The following is an 18053-nucleotide window of genomic DNA, read 5'->3' on the forward strand; positions in this document are numbered from 1 at the left end:
ACAGATGACCAAAACATTCCTCTAGAGGACAGAGCGAAACTCTGTAACAAAATAGAGTGTATACTTCCCAGTGATTTTCACAATGGTTGCCTCCATAAATCTGCAACTTTTATTCACCAAACAAGATCTCCAATGTGAACCTATATGAAAGACAGGATGTAAGAACACTTCCCTGGAAAACAAGATGTGCAGGATCAAATGGCTCAGATATGTAATGAGGATGCACGAAGAATGGATACCCAAGATAGCCCTAGATGGACACCAGCTGGTAAGTGTAAATGTGGACGACCAAAGTTAACCTGGTGAAGGACTGATTACTGAGCTGGAAGAGATGGGACTTTCCCAGGATGAGGCACAAGCCATTGCTTATGACAGACCTAGATAGTGGAAGATAGTTGCAGCCTTATGTCCCAGACAGGATGAAGAGGACTCTGTGTGTATGTGTGTGTGATTTGAATTTTTAACATAGCTTTAACAATTTTTCAGTCATATCACTACGATGTCTGCAGTGTGGCAGTTTATAGATGAAGAGGACTCAATAACTAACAATGATGTGAGCAAAAGATAAGCAAAACATTCCTCTATAATGAAGACAGAGTGAAATTCTGTGACAAAATAGTGTACACTTTCCTGTGAAGACAAAACTTTAAAAGTTTTGTGTTTACGGGAGAGAAATGCAAGCAGTTTATTAAGTGCAGAGGCAATTGGAGTCAAGTACCCTGTCCAAGGCAGCCAACATGGGCTGATCAGAGGACTGGACCTGAACCTACACCCTTTCAGTTAGAAGTCTGGTAGGCTGATTAATGAACCACAAAGGCTCCTGCCTCCATCTTTTACTTTTTATGGCATGTGTGTGGGCACATCATGCCTGTTATACAGCCCAGAACCAGCAAGGAGGGGTGGGGGCAAAAATAGAAGGTATTTATGAGGTGTCTTATGGCAGCACAGACTAGGCACAAGCAGAAGTAGTAACTTAAGAATGACGGGATAAGGGAAAATCTTCCCAGGGGGAGACAACTCTGAGCTCTGTCAAGGTAGGTGATGTTTTAGAACTTTTATTACTAATGCAAGCCAAAAGACATGGCCAATGTCCTATTTTCCTTGGATTTACAATGTAGTCAGTGTTCTAATCTGTTATGGTCAGATAAGTTTTTGAAGAATACAAATCATAACAGTTTATGCATGATGATGCTAGATATTACTTTACAAGGAAATATCATGTACAACTAAAAACTGTACAGAAAACACTAAAAGAAGCACAAAATCTTAACACTGTGACACCCAATTCTCATATATATATATATATATATATATATATATATATATATATATATATATATATATATATATATATATATATATGCTAATGATGGTGATGCTTTAATAATAATGATTGTGCTAATGCAGGTGAGACAAATGTTACAATGATATGAAATGTGCTAATGCAAATGTTATAATTATACCAAATGTGCAAATGCAGATGAGACAAATTTCATGATATAAAATGTGCCAATGCAGGTGCACAAGAAGAAAGATCTTGCCTGTAGGTTTTCTGGGTGGAAATCCTGGCCATACATGTCTATCGCTGACAGGAAAAGTGATTCCATCTGATTGTGTCTCAACTCGTATGGAGGCTGGTGGGCTTTCATCAAAACCTGTAAATACAAGGAATACCACTGTCAAAAGTAAGCTCACATACAACACTTATTAAAGCAAGACACGATCCAAGGAAATCACAGGTTGTCAGGACAAATTTATAAATCTTAAATTGTGCAATGGTGGGTGGGGTGGAGGGAGAGGGTCAGACACTCCAGAGAAGTGAGGTCTGAATAACTGAAGATATTGTCCTGGAGAAAAAACAATTATGTTTCTCTACTAATATACTTTAGAGCTGTTCCATTAAAACATACATGGAACCCAGGGAAGGCACTTTAGAAATTTCTTTTCATTTTTTATGAACTCTATGAAATCAAAGTACCCTGGCATATATTTTTTAAAACTGCCTTCCATGTGTACCATTTATGTTTAAACAGAATAGCCCTTATCTGATCACATTACATTAGATAACTTTTCTCTGCTACCTTCCAATCTAGCCTTTATAGAATAATACTTACATATGTGCTAACAATTACTAATAATAATTTTAATAAGACCTAATGATAACTTTGAGTTAATTTCTCATTGGCTGATGGGGTTTGGACAGTCCTAGAAGAATTCAGTAACATCCCATTGGTTGGGCTAGGTCACGTAAATAGGTAATTTTGAGATAAATTGAGTAGTAAGATCTGTCATGTGGGGTATGTTGTGAAATATGGTTGTAATAGAAGATGAATAAAAGGAGAGAACTGTGCAATCAGATTCATTACTCTTTTGAAGTCATTCTCATTTCTTGTGCTCCTGTTTTAAATCTGCAGATGTGTTTTATGTTGTACTTAGATATTATTTGAAAAGAAAAATATCTGTATATACTGTTCAGTTGAAACAGAAAGTGTTCAATATTTGGACTATAATATTATTCTGGAACTATTGTGAATTATTCAAAGGAGTTCCAGACTATGCCATCTTAACATCACGATTCTTGGCAAACCAGTACATTTCTGGTCATGAAATTTATATGGAACTTTTCATTCTTTTGGACTTTCATAAAACTTTATCAGGATTCACTTCATAATACTGTAAACTCCTCTCACATTTTCATTTATAGCTTTGATGATTAAATTATTTGTTAAGTTTTTACAAAACTTGTTGGTTTTGCTTCTGTCTGCTAATTAGTTTGTGACCATGGAGTCATAACATACTTTTGTGTCTTCGTGGGGGTGGGGTGAGGTGAAGGTGGGGAAAGCATCTTGACATTCCCCATGAGTCTAATTAATAATTTGGATGTGAGGTGTTATGCTAAAATCCTTGCTATAATGCATTAGATCATGCTTATTTTTGTAGCCCTTGAACTGCTTTTTCAAAACATTAGATGAAGTATTTTTGACCAAAGGGCACACATATTGCAAGCAATTGTATGTGTAGACACATTTTGTGTCCATCCTCCATAACCTTGAAATTGGTTGTCATCTCTGTAATGAAGAGGAACAATATATACACACACATGAACACACACACACACACACAAGTATACTATTTCACTGAAAACAAAAGATAGATGATGAAATGTTAAGTACAAGATTAATTGGATTATGTGAAAGTAAAAACTGATACCTCTGGTTATAACGGTAATCACTTAGGATGTAGAAAAGGGGAGTTAACTTGTATGAGTTGTATCTCTTTATTATTCTAGTAAATGTTCTCTGGAACATATTTTACAGACTATGATTAAGCTGGGTTTTGGAGAAGTCTCAATAATCTGCATAATCCACATTTATTGTTTCTAATGAAATCATTTTTGTGTTTAAAAAAATTCACCAGTGTTTCAGGGGCTGTCATAAAGAAGTTCAAACATTATTCACTGAATTATATATGCTGGTGAAATCTTTAAAACATACAGATGAGGTTCTCAGTGCATTACAGGAGTCATGCCCTGAAACCAAATTAGGTATATTACACATCTGTCTAGCACTGTGGGCAAATTGTGTCCATTATGTTACTGTTTAGCCTTGAGGAAAACTTGTATTTATCACAAAAACAAATAACTCTGAGAGCAAAACTGTCTCTATCATGTACCTGTCTTGCCCGAAGGGCCACTTTGGCATTCTCTGCCTGGTTCAGGTTGGTCAGCTCTTTCAGTATGGAGGCAAGTTCATCAGTCAGACCTGGCTCTTTCCCAAATAGTTGGTCCTGGAAGCAGAGAATTTTTTTTAAAGATACTGTTTACATTTAAGCTGGCATTTCTTCTATCTAAATAACAAATCAAGTGCTTTAAATTTAAGTTGGGAGAACTGCAGAGCATTTAATTTTGCTTGTAAACAACACAATAATGTACAGCAGTAAAACTTCCCCAAACAGGACACTCTTTGGGCAAGTGTACCAACAATTATACATTATATGCCCACTATGTCAAGTTATTTTAAAGAAACTGATGTTATTTTTTTCAGTCTCAGTGACCTTTATCATTGATTTATTCATCCCAAATTCAATAGGTTTCTTCATTTCCTCAAATGCAAGCTAACTGCAAATCACCATCTTGCCTTGGCAGGCAAGCAGTTAGCAACTCCAATGTGGAAGTGTAGTTCAATATTACTGATTGACATTTGTGTAGCCAATGAATGAAGACCACCCATGGAAAGACTGATATGTCCAGATTGATTTACAATCAGATAACATTTAAAGAGTCAGTCAACCTCATTTCCAATTTTGTCACATCTGGAATACTCTCGCCATTATCCCTAATAATAGTTATGGGTCGCTTACAAAATCATTCATTTTAGAGCTAAAACACTTATTTGTTGCATGCACAGTTAGCTAACACTCTGGGTTATATAGGTTTTTAGTTAAAAAATTTAATTTAGGTATAGTTTTGTTGCTATTGGTAGCAGAGTATGGTTACCCCTGCAAATGTGCACGAGCATAGTTTTTCCCTGCAGTTGTTATCCTCAGAAAGGCAGAATTTACCATGCCAAGTGCAGAATTCTGTGGGAGGTATACAATTCTTGTCAGAATCTCTACTGGGACCTGTTTGGGTTTCCGAAGGTCATGTTAAGAGCTCCATACTTTTAGACAGAGTGTGGGAAAATCTTTTACTATTATTTTATTACGAATACCATATAAGGAAGTGTGCAAAGAAACAAAGAAAAGGTAACTCTTTGTTTATTATTTTCCGTGAATCAAAATTCATAGTTATTTCACAATATCTACATAAATAAATGCAAAGAAAAAAATGTTTCTTTCATAGCAAATTTTGGATAGCTATAAAACTAAGTTGTGAAATCTACATCTGTGTACTAAAACCATTATGAATATTTACTCATTGTTATGCTTTAAATCAGCAACTTCAGCTTAAATATCTGCTTATCAGTTAGATAGTATTCAGACAGTATTTTTCATGATCCTGTGAGCTCAAGTCATGTGTTTCCTGCAGACCTTGTTCAAATATTAATGCTTACTACAATTAAATAGAAATAGGAATAATAATAATAATAATTATAATAATAACAACAGGTTTGAATATAGAGCAAACGAGTGTTTCTCAAAGCTCTTTCCAATAGTTATTTGGTATAATGTAAAACTATTGGGTGTTTCTCATGGCTTTGTACATATGCTGTTAGTTATTTTTGTTACTGCCATTGAGGGTTTCTCAAGACTCTGTTTGAAATTAACCTATAAGAATTTAATGAAAGGTTAGCCAATGCTCCAAAAAGTCTATCACTAAACAATAATTTTAATATAACATCTGAACATCAAACTTTGACACTGATGAATGTTAATATCAACTTCTATCATAAAAACTGTTACTTAAATTACTTATGTTTGTCCAACTGCACACAACCACTTTGATATAAAATCAATGTGTTATTATTTGGAAGTGATGTACCTGATAGTTGAGTCTTGAAATTTAATGCCATAAAAGTATGTGACTTAATAAACCAGACAAAACTTAAATCTGATCCAGCATTTCATCACTAGTCCCATTCTTATTGTAAGGATTCTCCACTTCATCACTAGTTCCATTCTTATTGTAAGGATTCCCCACTTCATCACTAGTCCCATTTTTATTGTAAGGATTCCCCACTTCATCACTAGTCCCATTCTTATTGTAAGGATTCCCCACTTCATCACTAGTCCCATTCTTATTGTAAGGATTCCCCACTTCATCACTAGTCCCATTCTTATTGTAAGGATTCCCCACTTCATCACTAGTCCCATTCTTATTGTAAGGATTCCCCACTTCATCACTAGTCCCATTCTTACTATAAGGATTCCCCACTTCATCACTAGTCCCATTCTTATTGTAAGGATTCCCCACTTCATCACTAGTCCCATTCTTATTGTAAGGATTCTCCACTTCATCACTAGTCCCATTCTTATTGTAAGGATTCTCCACTTCATCACTAGTCCCATTCTTATTGTAAGGATTCCCCACTTCATCACTAGTCCCATTCTTTTTGTAAGGATTCCTCAGTTCATCGCAAGTTCCAATCTTATTGTAAGGATTCCCCAGTTCATCACTAGTCCCATTCTTATTGTAAAGATTCCCCAGTTCATCACTAGTCCCATTCTTATTGTAAAGATTCCCCAGTTCATCACTAGTCCCATTCTTATTGTAAGGATTCCCCACTTTATCACTAGTCCCATTCTTATTGTAAGGATTCCCCACTTCATCAGAGAATCTGAGACCTCTTGGAGTTACGGTCTAAGTTTAACTGGGCCTTTACTCTAATCAGAGTTTATCAGCCATAAAGAACATAGTGAGTCACTGAGTGGTCACCGGAAGTTAAATGGCCAATGCTAACCCATATATTTTGACAAAAACAGAGATTAGACTTTTACTAACCATTTATGAATTTTAGACACTACTTGCATTTTCTTTTTTTTTTAAAACAGGAATAGGGACAGACCTTTTGTGCAGTATTTTTGGATTTCAACATATGGGTAAAAACTGGACATTAAATAATTTCAAGTCTTGTAAATTCAATACATGTATATTCAGAAAAGGTTGAGTGGATGCTTTTGTACTAAGTTTAAGCTTTTCAGAGCCTCAAATAACACTTGGTTATCTTGTGTATTTTGCACAAATATTTAAATTGAGTGAAAATGAACTGAACCACAACTGCTTCAAAGTTTCATATTATTTGGACCCTTTTTATTCTGAAATCATTATTTTAATTGAAAACATTTCTGAAAGCTTATTAAACCATTTTAGTTATCTATTATGAAAAATACTTCATTTGAAATGTACTCCACTACTGATGAAAATATAAAGCTTGTTATTTTGCAAATCTAATATGAAAGTTTCATCAACCTGGGGCAAAAATTATTTGAAAGATCTTTTCCTCATTTGAATATTGCAATTAACTGTCAAGTTTAAGTGAGAAAATTTGGCAACCAGTGACACAAGCCCATATTCCAAGTCTGACCCAAATCATTATCAGAAATATGGCTTCAAGAGTGGAAGCAAGCATTCGTTGATGGCTGGATGACAGAAGACGCATTACAGATGCTGGGTTTTTAGCCAAGAAGCTAAAAACTTAAAGCATGAAATGTTAATTGTTTAATTGATGTTTAAGCAGCATTTGAACACATCATTAATTATATGACGCTGAAGCAACTGGAGCAAAGTACCTTGCCCTGAGATATACCAATATATGGCTGACTCAGCATGGTCTGGGCAGGATTCAAACCTGCACATTTCTGGTTTCAAGTCCAGCATGTTCAGTACAAAGCCAGCATTGATCCCTCTCAAAATCTTGTAAATTTAATTAATGCCTCAGTCACTTTACTGACTGTAAAAATAATGTCCTACTACCTGTAGTAAGCTTGCATGATAAAAATCAATAATTATGAAGCTGTGATTTCTTGTACAGCCACACCTCATCATATTTTGTTAAAACTGGATCTGGATTTGTAAAACATGTATGACCTAACTGCATATCACAAGCTTGAACTTTGAAAAGTTCTAAAACTTATAACAAGGTGAAAAAATATGTGATACCTATCAAATTTCATATGTTTATCTTGAGTGGTTTCTCCAGGAAGTTAAAATATATGTAAAAATTTGACAAGTTGTTGCAATGGTATGAAAATTTAATTACATCATCCATATATGCATAAAAAAATAAGCTTACCAAAGTTATATCAAGTAGCTATTGTGCAATCTTGTCTGTGACCTTTTAAGGACAAGTGGACAGACAGACAGGACCAAATCATGATGCTCCTACTACAAGCAGTGTGGGTATAAACAATGATATTCTGCTCGAAGCAATTTCACTATAATAACCACTGACAAAAAATTTCATTACTCCTGTCTCCCCCCCTCCACACACACAAAAAAAAATAATTTCAGCATTGGTAACCCACAAAGGTATCTTTAATTTTTGAAAGTATTATTCTAAACATACAGTATATAAAGTGTATTTCAAAGTATTTTAAAACAACTGACATAGGCCAGCTGAAAAATTAGAACTGAAACCATGCATCTTCATGATCCAGAAGAGAGACATTATTTTAATATGTCTACTTACAACTAGCATGATAATGAGGGCATTTTTCTGCTGGACAGCTAGGTGAGAAAAGATCGTCCCTGTCACACTGGCCATGTCATCCTTGTTTTTCTCCATCAGCTGGGCTACGCTTTTATCATAGGAGCCTGATTAATAGACACTTGCCATAAAAAATTGAACAATACAAACTTGTCATAAAAAATTGAATAATACACACCTGTCATAAAAAATTGAATAATACACACCTGTCACATGATCTGACTGTAACGATAACAACTTGATTTTTAACACATGATTTGATAGGATAGCTGTCAACTGTTTAGGAAGTATATTTACTAAAAATTGTCAGAAATATTAAAGGCACTGTGATGCTCTTCAGATGGAATATTTTACACATTACTTATACTTAAAATTTTCAACATGGTTTCTTTTTGTAGCATGTTAGAATGGAGATGAAATACTGTAGCTGGAATTTCTGATAACATTAAAGTTTGTGTGCAAACTCTCATTACTATTTAGTGAATTTTCAATTGTTGTAACCATTAAACATTAATATCCTTCAATTGTTGTAACCATTAAACATAAATATCCTTCAATTGTTGTAACCATTAAACATTAATATCCTTCAATTGTTGTAACCATTAAACATTAATATCCTTCAATTGTTGCAACCATTAAACATTAATATCCTTCAATTGTTATAACCATTAAACATTAATATCCTTCAATTGTTGTACCCATTAAACATTAATATCCTTCAATTGTTGTAACCATTAAACAATAATATCCTTCAATTGCTGTAACTAAACATTAATATCCTTCAATTGTTGTAATCAATAAACATTAATATTCTTCAACTGTTGCAACCAATAAACATTAATATCCTTCAACTGTTGTAACCATTAAACCTTAATATCCTTCAATTGTTATAACCAATAAAAATAATATCCTTCAATTGTTGTAACCATTAAACATTAATATCCTTCAATTGTTGCAACCATTAAACATTAATATCCTTCAATTGTTGTAACCAATAAACATTAATATCCTTCAATTGTTGTAACCAATAAAAATAATATCCTTCAATTGTTGTAACCAATAAACATTAATATCCTTCAATTGTTGTAACCATTAAACATTAATATCCTTCAATTCTTGTAACCAATAAATATTACTATCCTTCAATTGTTGTAACCAATAAACATTAATATCCTTCAATTGTTGTAACCAATAAACATTAATATCCTTCAATTGTTGTAACCATTAAACATTAATATCCTTCAATTGTTGTAACCATTAAACATTAATATCCTTCAATTGTTGTAACCAATAAATATTAATATCCTTCAATTGCTGTAACCAATAAACATTAATATCCTTCAATTGCTGTAACCAATAAACATTAATATCCTTCAATTGTTGTAACCATTAAACATTAATATCCTTAAATCTTCAAATATATATAGCATCTCCCACCCAATTCTTATGCTATGCTGTTTTGACAGTTTCATAAACTCTCTGTTCTCTAGAGAATGCATCTCAGTAATGACATGAGAACAACATTTATTTACATTGATCAAAACATAGTCACAAAGACAGAACAATTTGCTGAAAATTCTATTCTTATTACATGTGAATTGAAACAAAGATACATATCACAAAAAGACTCCATTTCACTAATTCTCTTTTTTTTCCAATCAGCAAGTCCTCATTAAAATCATTAGTAACTATTCTGATTGGGCAAATCAACTTCCTGCTATAACTGACAATCAGCCAGTTACTGACTATGTGATAACAGTGGACAAGTGCATTAATAACACAGTTTCAAATACAGTACAACATTATAGTGTTTTATGTGGAGCTGTTATTACTGATTGTCATAGGTTTTTCTTTGTTATTATAATTTATTTATATTTATAAGGAAAACATAATTTTATGATACTTTTATAATTACATCAGCAGACTTTACATTTTTTTATATTTATATTTTATCATAGTTTTAAGATTTTCAATCTGATGACAAATGACCAAATTTTACTTTAACAGTAAATGCTCAATCATCCTTTAAGGGAATCAACAGATTTAACTTATTTTCGACTAAATATGTTTCTTAAAATGTAGATAATGATAATAGAGAAAATAAATGAAATAAAGTCTCCTGTAAATTTATGCCTTTTTCTCTGATTATCTAAATTTCTAGAGCTACAACAGATGCAAGACAGTTCTTAAGTATCAAAACTATATTTTAAAAACTGTGGTTTCAACTGACAATTAATTTTTATAAAACAGGCCATAAGCTAAATCTAATATCTTTTTGCTTACAAAAAAACAATTCTATTACAATACCATCATGATTTATTCGAATTTAATTCTTTTAGCTTTCAACACAAAATCTCTCCCCAAACAAAAATTATAATAAATATGCAAAAAGCTTCAAAAATGTTTAATTAGGCTTCTTGGTGTTATTTTCCCAAGACATTTCCTACATGCTATTGATGTTGCACTGCAATATATATTTTTACTGGTGCATACACACAATGGGATCACAGGCAGAAATAGATTCCTGTGAAGTCCATCAAAACAAGTGATATAATACACAAAGTATCTGAAATGGGGCTGTCCGGTTAAATGCATGCAAAGACTATTAGCGAATATATCATTGTCATTTGATATGCATGCTTTTCTAAGATAACTAATGTTAGAAAAGAAAAGACAGGTATCACTAAGAAAGGATCATATTTCTGAAAATGTGAAAATTGCTTAAGTGTATCAAAACTGAGGACGCTTGAAGATGATATTATTACATTCATAATAGTCATCTGTTTGATAAGACTTGAATGAAGCCAACTTGTTAAGAAAGTCTGATTACACACTCACATTGAGAATCTTAATATTGTATCCCTTACCTGTCTTAAGATTCTGAATTGTATACTCTTGTCCTGATAACATAATTGATATGCCTTTTAAATGTAACCCTGAATAATACTTATAATGAAAAACAGTTATAATGAATAACACTTATACTAAATAACACTTTCATTACTCCCTCATTTTACTGCACCTAGACAATATACAAACCCACTTATAATGTGAAGGAAAGTATGAATCCCAAGATTTAGACAAAAAAGGCAAAATCAAAGAACCCAATTGACTGACATTAAAAAGATCTGATCAAAAGTGGAAAGTAAACACTCTTTATCTCAATAATTGTACTGTCAACAGTAGGTAATGCAAATCATTTTGAATTATCATGAAAAATTCACAAGTTTTAATAAAACAATTTCTGTAAGATTTTGTTTAATACAATTATTTTCTCAATAAATAGCAATATACACAAAGAAATAATAATCAATGATAATGTTGGTAAATATGTACTAGTGGCAACACTTTAAAAAACAAGAGTCCCTCAAAATGACTAATGCTTGCACAATTCAAAACAAAACGATTTCTTTTCTTTTAACTGCTAAGTGCTGAAAAAATCAATGTTAATCACAAGTGACACGTGTTTCAAATTAGTCACTATGGCAGCCAAACTGGATGTAAAATCAGCACCTCTTTCATTAGGACAAACTCTGCATCATTACAAGACTTCTGTTGAAAACCCAATGCCAATATGATCATTGATTTAGAAGTAGCGGTAACAAAATTTTCAAGCTGATGTCATGGCAACTATTTTTGATACACAATTGGCACCATTTGCATTTAGGACCAACTAGATATGACAATGTCTTTTGGTGAAACCCCTTTGTTAATATGACAATCAAATCAGCAATAAAAAGATTTTCAAGATGGCCATCATGGTTGCCATATTGGAAGTCAGATTGGCATCATTTTCATTCAGTACTAACTAGACATTGTAACATGTCTTCTGATGAAAAATCAATGTTGATATGACTTTCCAATTAGAACCAGCGATAACAAAATTATCAACATGGCTGCCACGGTGGCCATATTCAGGGTTAGCTCAGCAATGTTTTCATTTAGGACCAATGAAGTATTATAATTACTCTTGTGGAGAAAACCCCATTATAATATGACTTTCCATTTAGGAGAAACAGGAGCCAAATTTTTAATGTGGCTGCTGTGTTGGCCATATTGTATGTCAGATCAGCACCATTTTCTTTTAGGACCAAAAAGGCAAGATAAGAAGTCTTTTGGTAAAAAACTGATGTTGATGACTTTCCATTCAGTAGGAGTAGCAACAAGATGGTTGCCATGATGACTATTTTGGATGTCAGATCAGAACCATGTCCATTTAGGACCAACTAGAAGTTGTAAAATGTCCTTTAGTGAAAAAAAAAACACGTTGATATGACCCTCACGAGGAGTAGTGATAATAAGAATTTCAAGATGGCAACTATGGTGGCCATACTGGATGTACAAGCTACACCAATTCATTTTGGACCAATTAGACTTCGTAAGAAGGATTCTGGTGAAAACCCCATGCTGATAGGATCATCTATTCTGGTGGATAATAAGATTTTAAAAATTGCTGTTATGGTGGCCATTCTGTACCACAGACTGGCACCATTTTCATTTGGAACCAACTAGATACCATAAAAAATCTTTTGTTAAAACCCCATTCAGGATAAGTAGCAATAACATGACTTTCCGGATAGTTGCTGTGGTGACCATACTGGAAGTTGGAGCAGCACCATTTTCATTTAGGACCAATTAGACCTTATAATAAATGTGTCAGGTTTTATGGCAATCCTCCATGTAGTTCTGGAGATGGACAGATGATGGACAATAGGCTATCTCATAAGCTCTTCTGGTCCAACTCTAGTAGCAGTAATAAATACCAACTAAATAAATCTTGTTGGAGAAATTCATATTTCAGTCTTTTTTTAAATTTGATTTCAATGTAATTGTCACCAATGGGAAATATGCCATATTCTATTCAAATAAGAAGAGGAGTACATTAACTGTCATGGCAAAGTCTGAGTGCACTTTCATGCAAACCTAATTAAGTGCTTACTCAATTGCTATGCGGACTTTATTCACTGAATGTGCCTCTGACATGGTGACGACAGTTAATAAACAGACTAATTGTCTCCATCCAATTACAATCTATGAAATGAGCTGACATTACAGTAACATCCACCTGTAGGTCAAACCGCACATCAGAGACAACTTTTCTGCTTTACCTGTTGCTAATCTGTGGATATTTGCAGTGATACATTACAAAATTACTTGCAAGTTCGAATAAAATCCACAATTCTTGCCTTTTCTTTATTTCTTAATGATCTATGTGGCAAATGTTTATTAGGAATAAAAGCACTGAGTTGTATTCTCTTATTTTAAAAGCGGCAGCATCAAATGAATCTACAGTGCCATTTTATATGACTGTCTTGAGGAATTAACAAACAGACTAATAGATCTGATACTGACTTAAATTTTAAGTTTCAGCGATCAAACTTAACTTTATTAATGTTTGATTACGATGGATACACCTCATTAAAGACTGAGAGGGAGGAAACCCACAAATTTATCGATGCACAAATTTGTTAGCACTGGTACTGAATCTCAACTTGATTTGCAATAAAAAATCTACCAATTTATTAATATATTTGCCTTTTTAACATCTAGCATCCATGAATGTAAAACACATTACAAGAATATTTATGTTGTATAAGGAGATATTAATTTTCATCTATCAACAAATGCTGACAGCATCAACACCATTCCCAACCATTTGTGCTAACCAAAAGTTGAGTCTCCTTCTCTAACTTGTGCCCTCATTCATGCTGCAATGTTTACTGAACCCATCACCCATGAGTTATTGAGGGAAAGGTGTATTTTACCATATGGACTGAAATACTCACACTAGTCAATCTGAATAATACATACAGGTACTTTGTTAGAGGACTGAATGAATAACATATTTATCACTAGCACTTCTGCCACAAGGATCTAAATGAATACTCACTTGACTTGAAACCTAAATACAACAAGTTGCATGCAAATTAACACAAATTTCTTACCAACACAAGTACAGTTTAGATTAAACAAGAATACAGAGGATGGTGCTAAGGCTATGCAGGATAGGTAGCCAACCTAGGTTGGTCTTAACAGAATTCAACCCATTATCTAATGGCTGCAAGTCTTATGATAATGACTGAGTCACATTTTTGAAGAAGGAAATGTTGCTGCAATAGTATTATTCATTAGGATGAATGCAATGGTACTTTTCATTAGGATGAACGAAATAATACTATTCACTATGATGAATGCAACAGTTACTGTTCATTAGGATAAATGCAATGGTACTATTCATTAAGATGAATGAAATGATACTATTCACTATGATGAATGCAACAGTTACTGTTCATTAGGATGAATGAAATGGTACTATTCACTATGATGAATGCAATGGTACTCTTCATTAGGATGAATGAAATAATACTATTTATTAGGATGAATCCAATGGTACTATTCACTAGGATGAATGAAATGATACTATTCATTAGGATGAATGCAATGGTAATATTCACTAGGATGAATGAAATGATACTATTCATTAGGATGAAGGCAATGGTACTATTCACTAGGATGAATGCAATGGTACTCTTCATTAGGATGAATGCAATGGTACTCTTCATTAGGATGAATGCAATGGTACTTTCCATTAGGATGAATGCAATAGTACTATTCATTAGGATGAATGCAATAGTACTATTCATTAGGATGAATGCAATAGTACTATTCATTAGAATGAATCAAAATACAAATTTCGAACTATTTAGATTCAAAACAAAATTTGATTAGTTAAGTTGTAACAGGGTTAAAAAAAGATGTGACAAACAAATAGATGCAAATATAAACCTCATTCAAGCGTTAAAATAACTGGTACATCACATTCATCTGGTTTTGATTTACCAGAGATTCTGTTACACTGCTATATGCTGGTTTCTACTGATAAAATATGCCCCATACTGGGAATGAATGAGACAGCTGTATTCATGTACCAACCAAAATGCAAAATGTGCTAAGTTTTGAAAGCCTCAACATCAAAGTCTGTCAGAAGCTGACAACTGTAGTCCCATGTCCCTGCCAACTTTGATCAGTGATTAATAGCAACAGCACAACACCAGAAGAAGGGTCAGCTTATTTCTCTAATGGATTCAAGTGGTGTAATGGTATGGTATAATTCTGCTTCCTGGACTATAAAAATAGACAAAGGACATTCTGGGCAGAAGTTTCCAAAGTAATCAAATTAATGAAAGATGGTATTGTATTCCTGCTTTAACTTAACAAGTGAGGGAGCTTAAATGTCAGTTTCATCGTGAGTAGTTGCTGTCAAACAAAGACAGAAGCCGATTCTCCTTCAGGTGCTGTTGTGTGAAACTAATTGCTGGTGCAAGAAACAATACAAACTAAAGCACCTGTTTTTTGCTTTCATAGATATTAACCCAGGCTTTCTTATTTATTCTTGTCTATAATAAGCAAACAAATTAATAACTACTTGTTTGTTTTGCTGAACGATTGGCTTGGTTGAGTTTTGCAACTTTCTATTTTTGGATGACTGTAAGTTAAGTCATGTGATCCACAAGCCGTGTTGAAGTTGAAGGCTTTCACTCGAAACAAGCCACTAAAATGAAACACTTCATGTGTTGCATGTGAACACCTTGTTAGTGAATTCAGAACCAAAGTTGTTAATTGTGTTTGATTAAGTTGGTGACAGACAGTGATGATACTGAAATAGGATTACACTACTGTTGTGTTGTTGACTTGTGATGTCCATTATCAATGCAGCTTGGTCATAAACCCATTGATTTCAAATTCTTTCTCTAAATTACTGTTTACAATACTATCTTCATTACTTTATGCAAAAGATGAACCAAGCATTAATGAGATTGGTTGACTAGCATTTGTACTGGCAAAATTTGGCCTTGTACCAACTTTTGTCATTGCTGATGCAAGTAGTTATGCAACCCTAGCAGAATCAGAGTTACTCTCCTTGAAATGAATCTGCATATAAATTGTTCATGCCTGTTGGTGAAAGAGGGTCAAGATACTGAAATGAATAGATAGCTGAAAATACAAAAGTTATTCAAACATAAAAAATAGGTCACAGTGACCAACTTTTGGTACGACTGAATTACTTCAAATGAGATGCATGAACATAATATTTTTCATAAGTGTACATAAATATGCTCCTAGGTAGAGATGGTGTTAAAAAAATTAAAATATGGATACCTAAAACCCTGAAATCATTTACATTTGAAAAATGGGTTACAGTGGCCTAGCTTTTGTTTGTTTGAGATACTCTCCTTATAATGCATCCACAAGACACTTTTCATGCATGAAGGTTAAATAAGATTCAAGATATGAGTGTGTACTGAACAAATAGCTGTTATTACAAAAGGCACTTAAGCATGAAAATTACATCAAATTTACCTAGTTTGCATGTAAAAGATGTATTCATGAGCCAATTTTTATGATTAGGCAAAATGAGGTTCAAATATATTATGGGTGTAATGAACAAATACTTGAAAATACAAAAGTTACAAATGCACGAAAATTAGGTTACAGTGACCTAGTTCAGAATGGACAAGTTAGTCTCCTTGAGATGTATCCACACAGCAACTTTTACAACTATGTGAAATAGGGTTCAAAATAATGATGGTGTAATGTATGTACAGTTTAAAATAGAAAAGACACACAAGTGTGAACTGAATGATGTGTACAGTATAAATAAGTCAGAGTGACCAGTGTGATGTGTACAATATAAAGTAGTCAGAATGGCCAGAATTCTAAACAAACATCAGGCAGCAAGAGAAATATATTAAAAATCAAGATCTACATTATGTGTTTAAAATAAGATCAATATCTATATCATGAATACTGTGTCAACTGAAAAATTCATAAAAAAAAACAACCAGAAAGCAATTGGTAAACATAAAATAAAATTATACCATGGTGGAACTGGTTCTCCACTCGAAGATACTGATTCAAAAGTTCACGCACTACACTCTTCATATGACCACGAATTCCATTACGATACCTGTTAATCAAATATTTGTAAAACAATATGAACTGAAAACATTCATATCTTTCTTTGCAATAAAAAGCTGTCATATCTCAGTCAAAATGTTAACACTTCATATTTCCATGTTCTTAAGTATCACACAATTTTCCATCATAATTCATGTGTCATAGATAAATTCTATGATTTTTGTAAACAAGAAAAAAAAACAAACAAAAAAACATTTGAATGTATTTATCATGTCTGATTATATTCAACCAAATGCTGAACATTATACTACCAAAGCTTTAATTTGATAAAATAACATTTGATGTGTCTTAAAAGTAAATATTATAGTGATCTTTGTGATTAAACTTTATAAATAACCTGGTATGCCATATCTATAGATCACGAGCCTTAATAATTGCTTCATTAAATGGTTTAAACCTTTTTATTGTGGTCATCATTATTACAGGTACATTAATACATTGCAAAGACATCAATATTTCCAGGTTGAGTAATAAGAAAATGTTATTTCAGGTTCTCTCCTTGTAATCAATTAACTTTAGTCATATTTATATCCTGATAAAGTCATTAAAGAAACTTTACCAACAATCATAATACTAAGTGACTAATGAAGCAAAAAAACAATAAATGATTAGGACAAAGAGTGATCAGACTTACACACGATAGCATTAAGATTATGTAAAAAATAAATTTTGGATGATTTACAAACGGAAACATAATCTGCCTCCCCATTACCTCTGTACAAGCTGTACAATGCCTTGTGTGGTCATAAAGAAAACATCTCGCTCTGTTCTTCTCGTCAAAGTTGCTGCATGTCCATCAATTGCACTGGCAATCTAAAATTATGGAAAATACAGTACAAATATTTATGATATATAGTTCACTCAGTGAAAGTGTTTGCTGGAAAATAATGTAGATTTTGAGGTTACATGGTTCTAGCAAATGTTAAAGAG

The 18053-nt window shown here is 33.1% G+C and overlaps 1 protein-coding gene across 3 annotated transcripts in view; it reads right to left on the reverse strand.

Moving 5' to 3' along the window:
- Positions 1-18053, reverse strand: part of LOC149797203 (acetyl-CoA carboxylase-like) — a 197716-nt gene that overhangs the window by 86250 nt on the left and 93413 nt on the right. For all 3 annotated transcript variants that reach the window (XM_089961889.1, XM_089961888.1, XM_089961890.1), the window contains exons 21-25: positions 17836-17936; positions 17024-17112; positions 8127-8251; positions 3673-3786; positions 1542-1655 (exon numbers count right to left, since the gene is read on the reverse strand). In XM_089961889.1, coding sequence (XP_089818015.1) covers positions 1542-1655; positions 3673-3786; positions 8127-8251; positions 17024-17112; positions 17836-17936 — 543 coding nt within the window. The remainder of the gene's footprint in view (positions 1-1541; positions 1656-3672; positions 3787-8126; positions 8252-17023; positions 17113-17835; positions 17937-18053) is intronic.

The sequence above is a fragment of the Sinohyriopsis cumingii genome, chromosome 6, assembly GCF_028554795.1.
Source record: "Sinohyriopsis cumingii isolate HCF-2022 chromosome 6, ASM2855479v2, whole genome shotgun sequence".
NCBI classification, from domain to species: Eukaryota; Metazoa; Mollusca; class Bivalvia; order Unionida; family Unionidae; genus Sinohyriopsis; species Sinohyriopsis cumingii.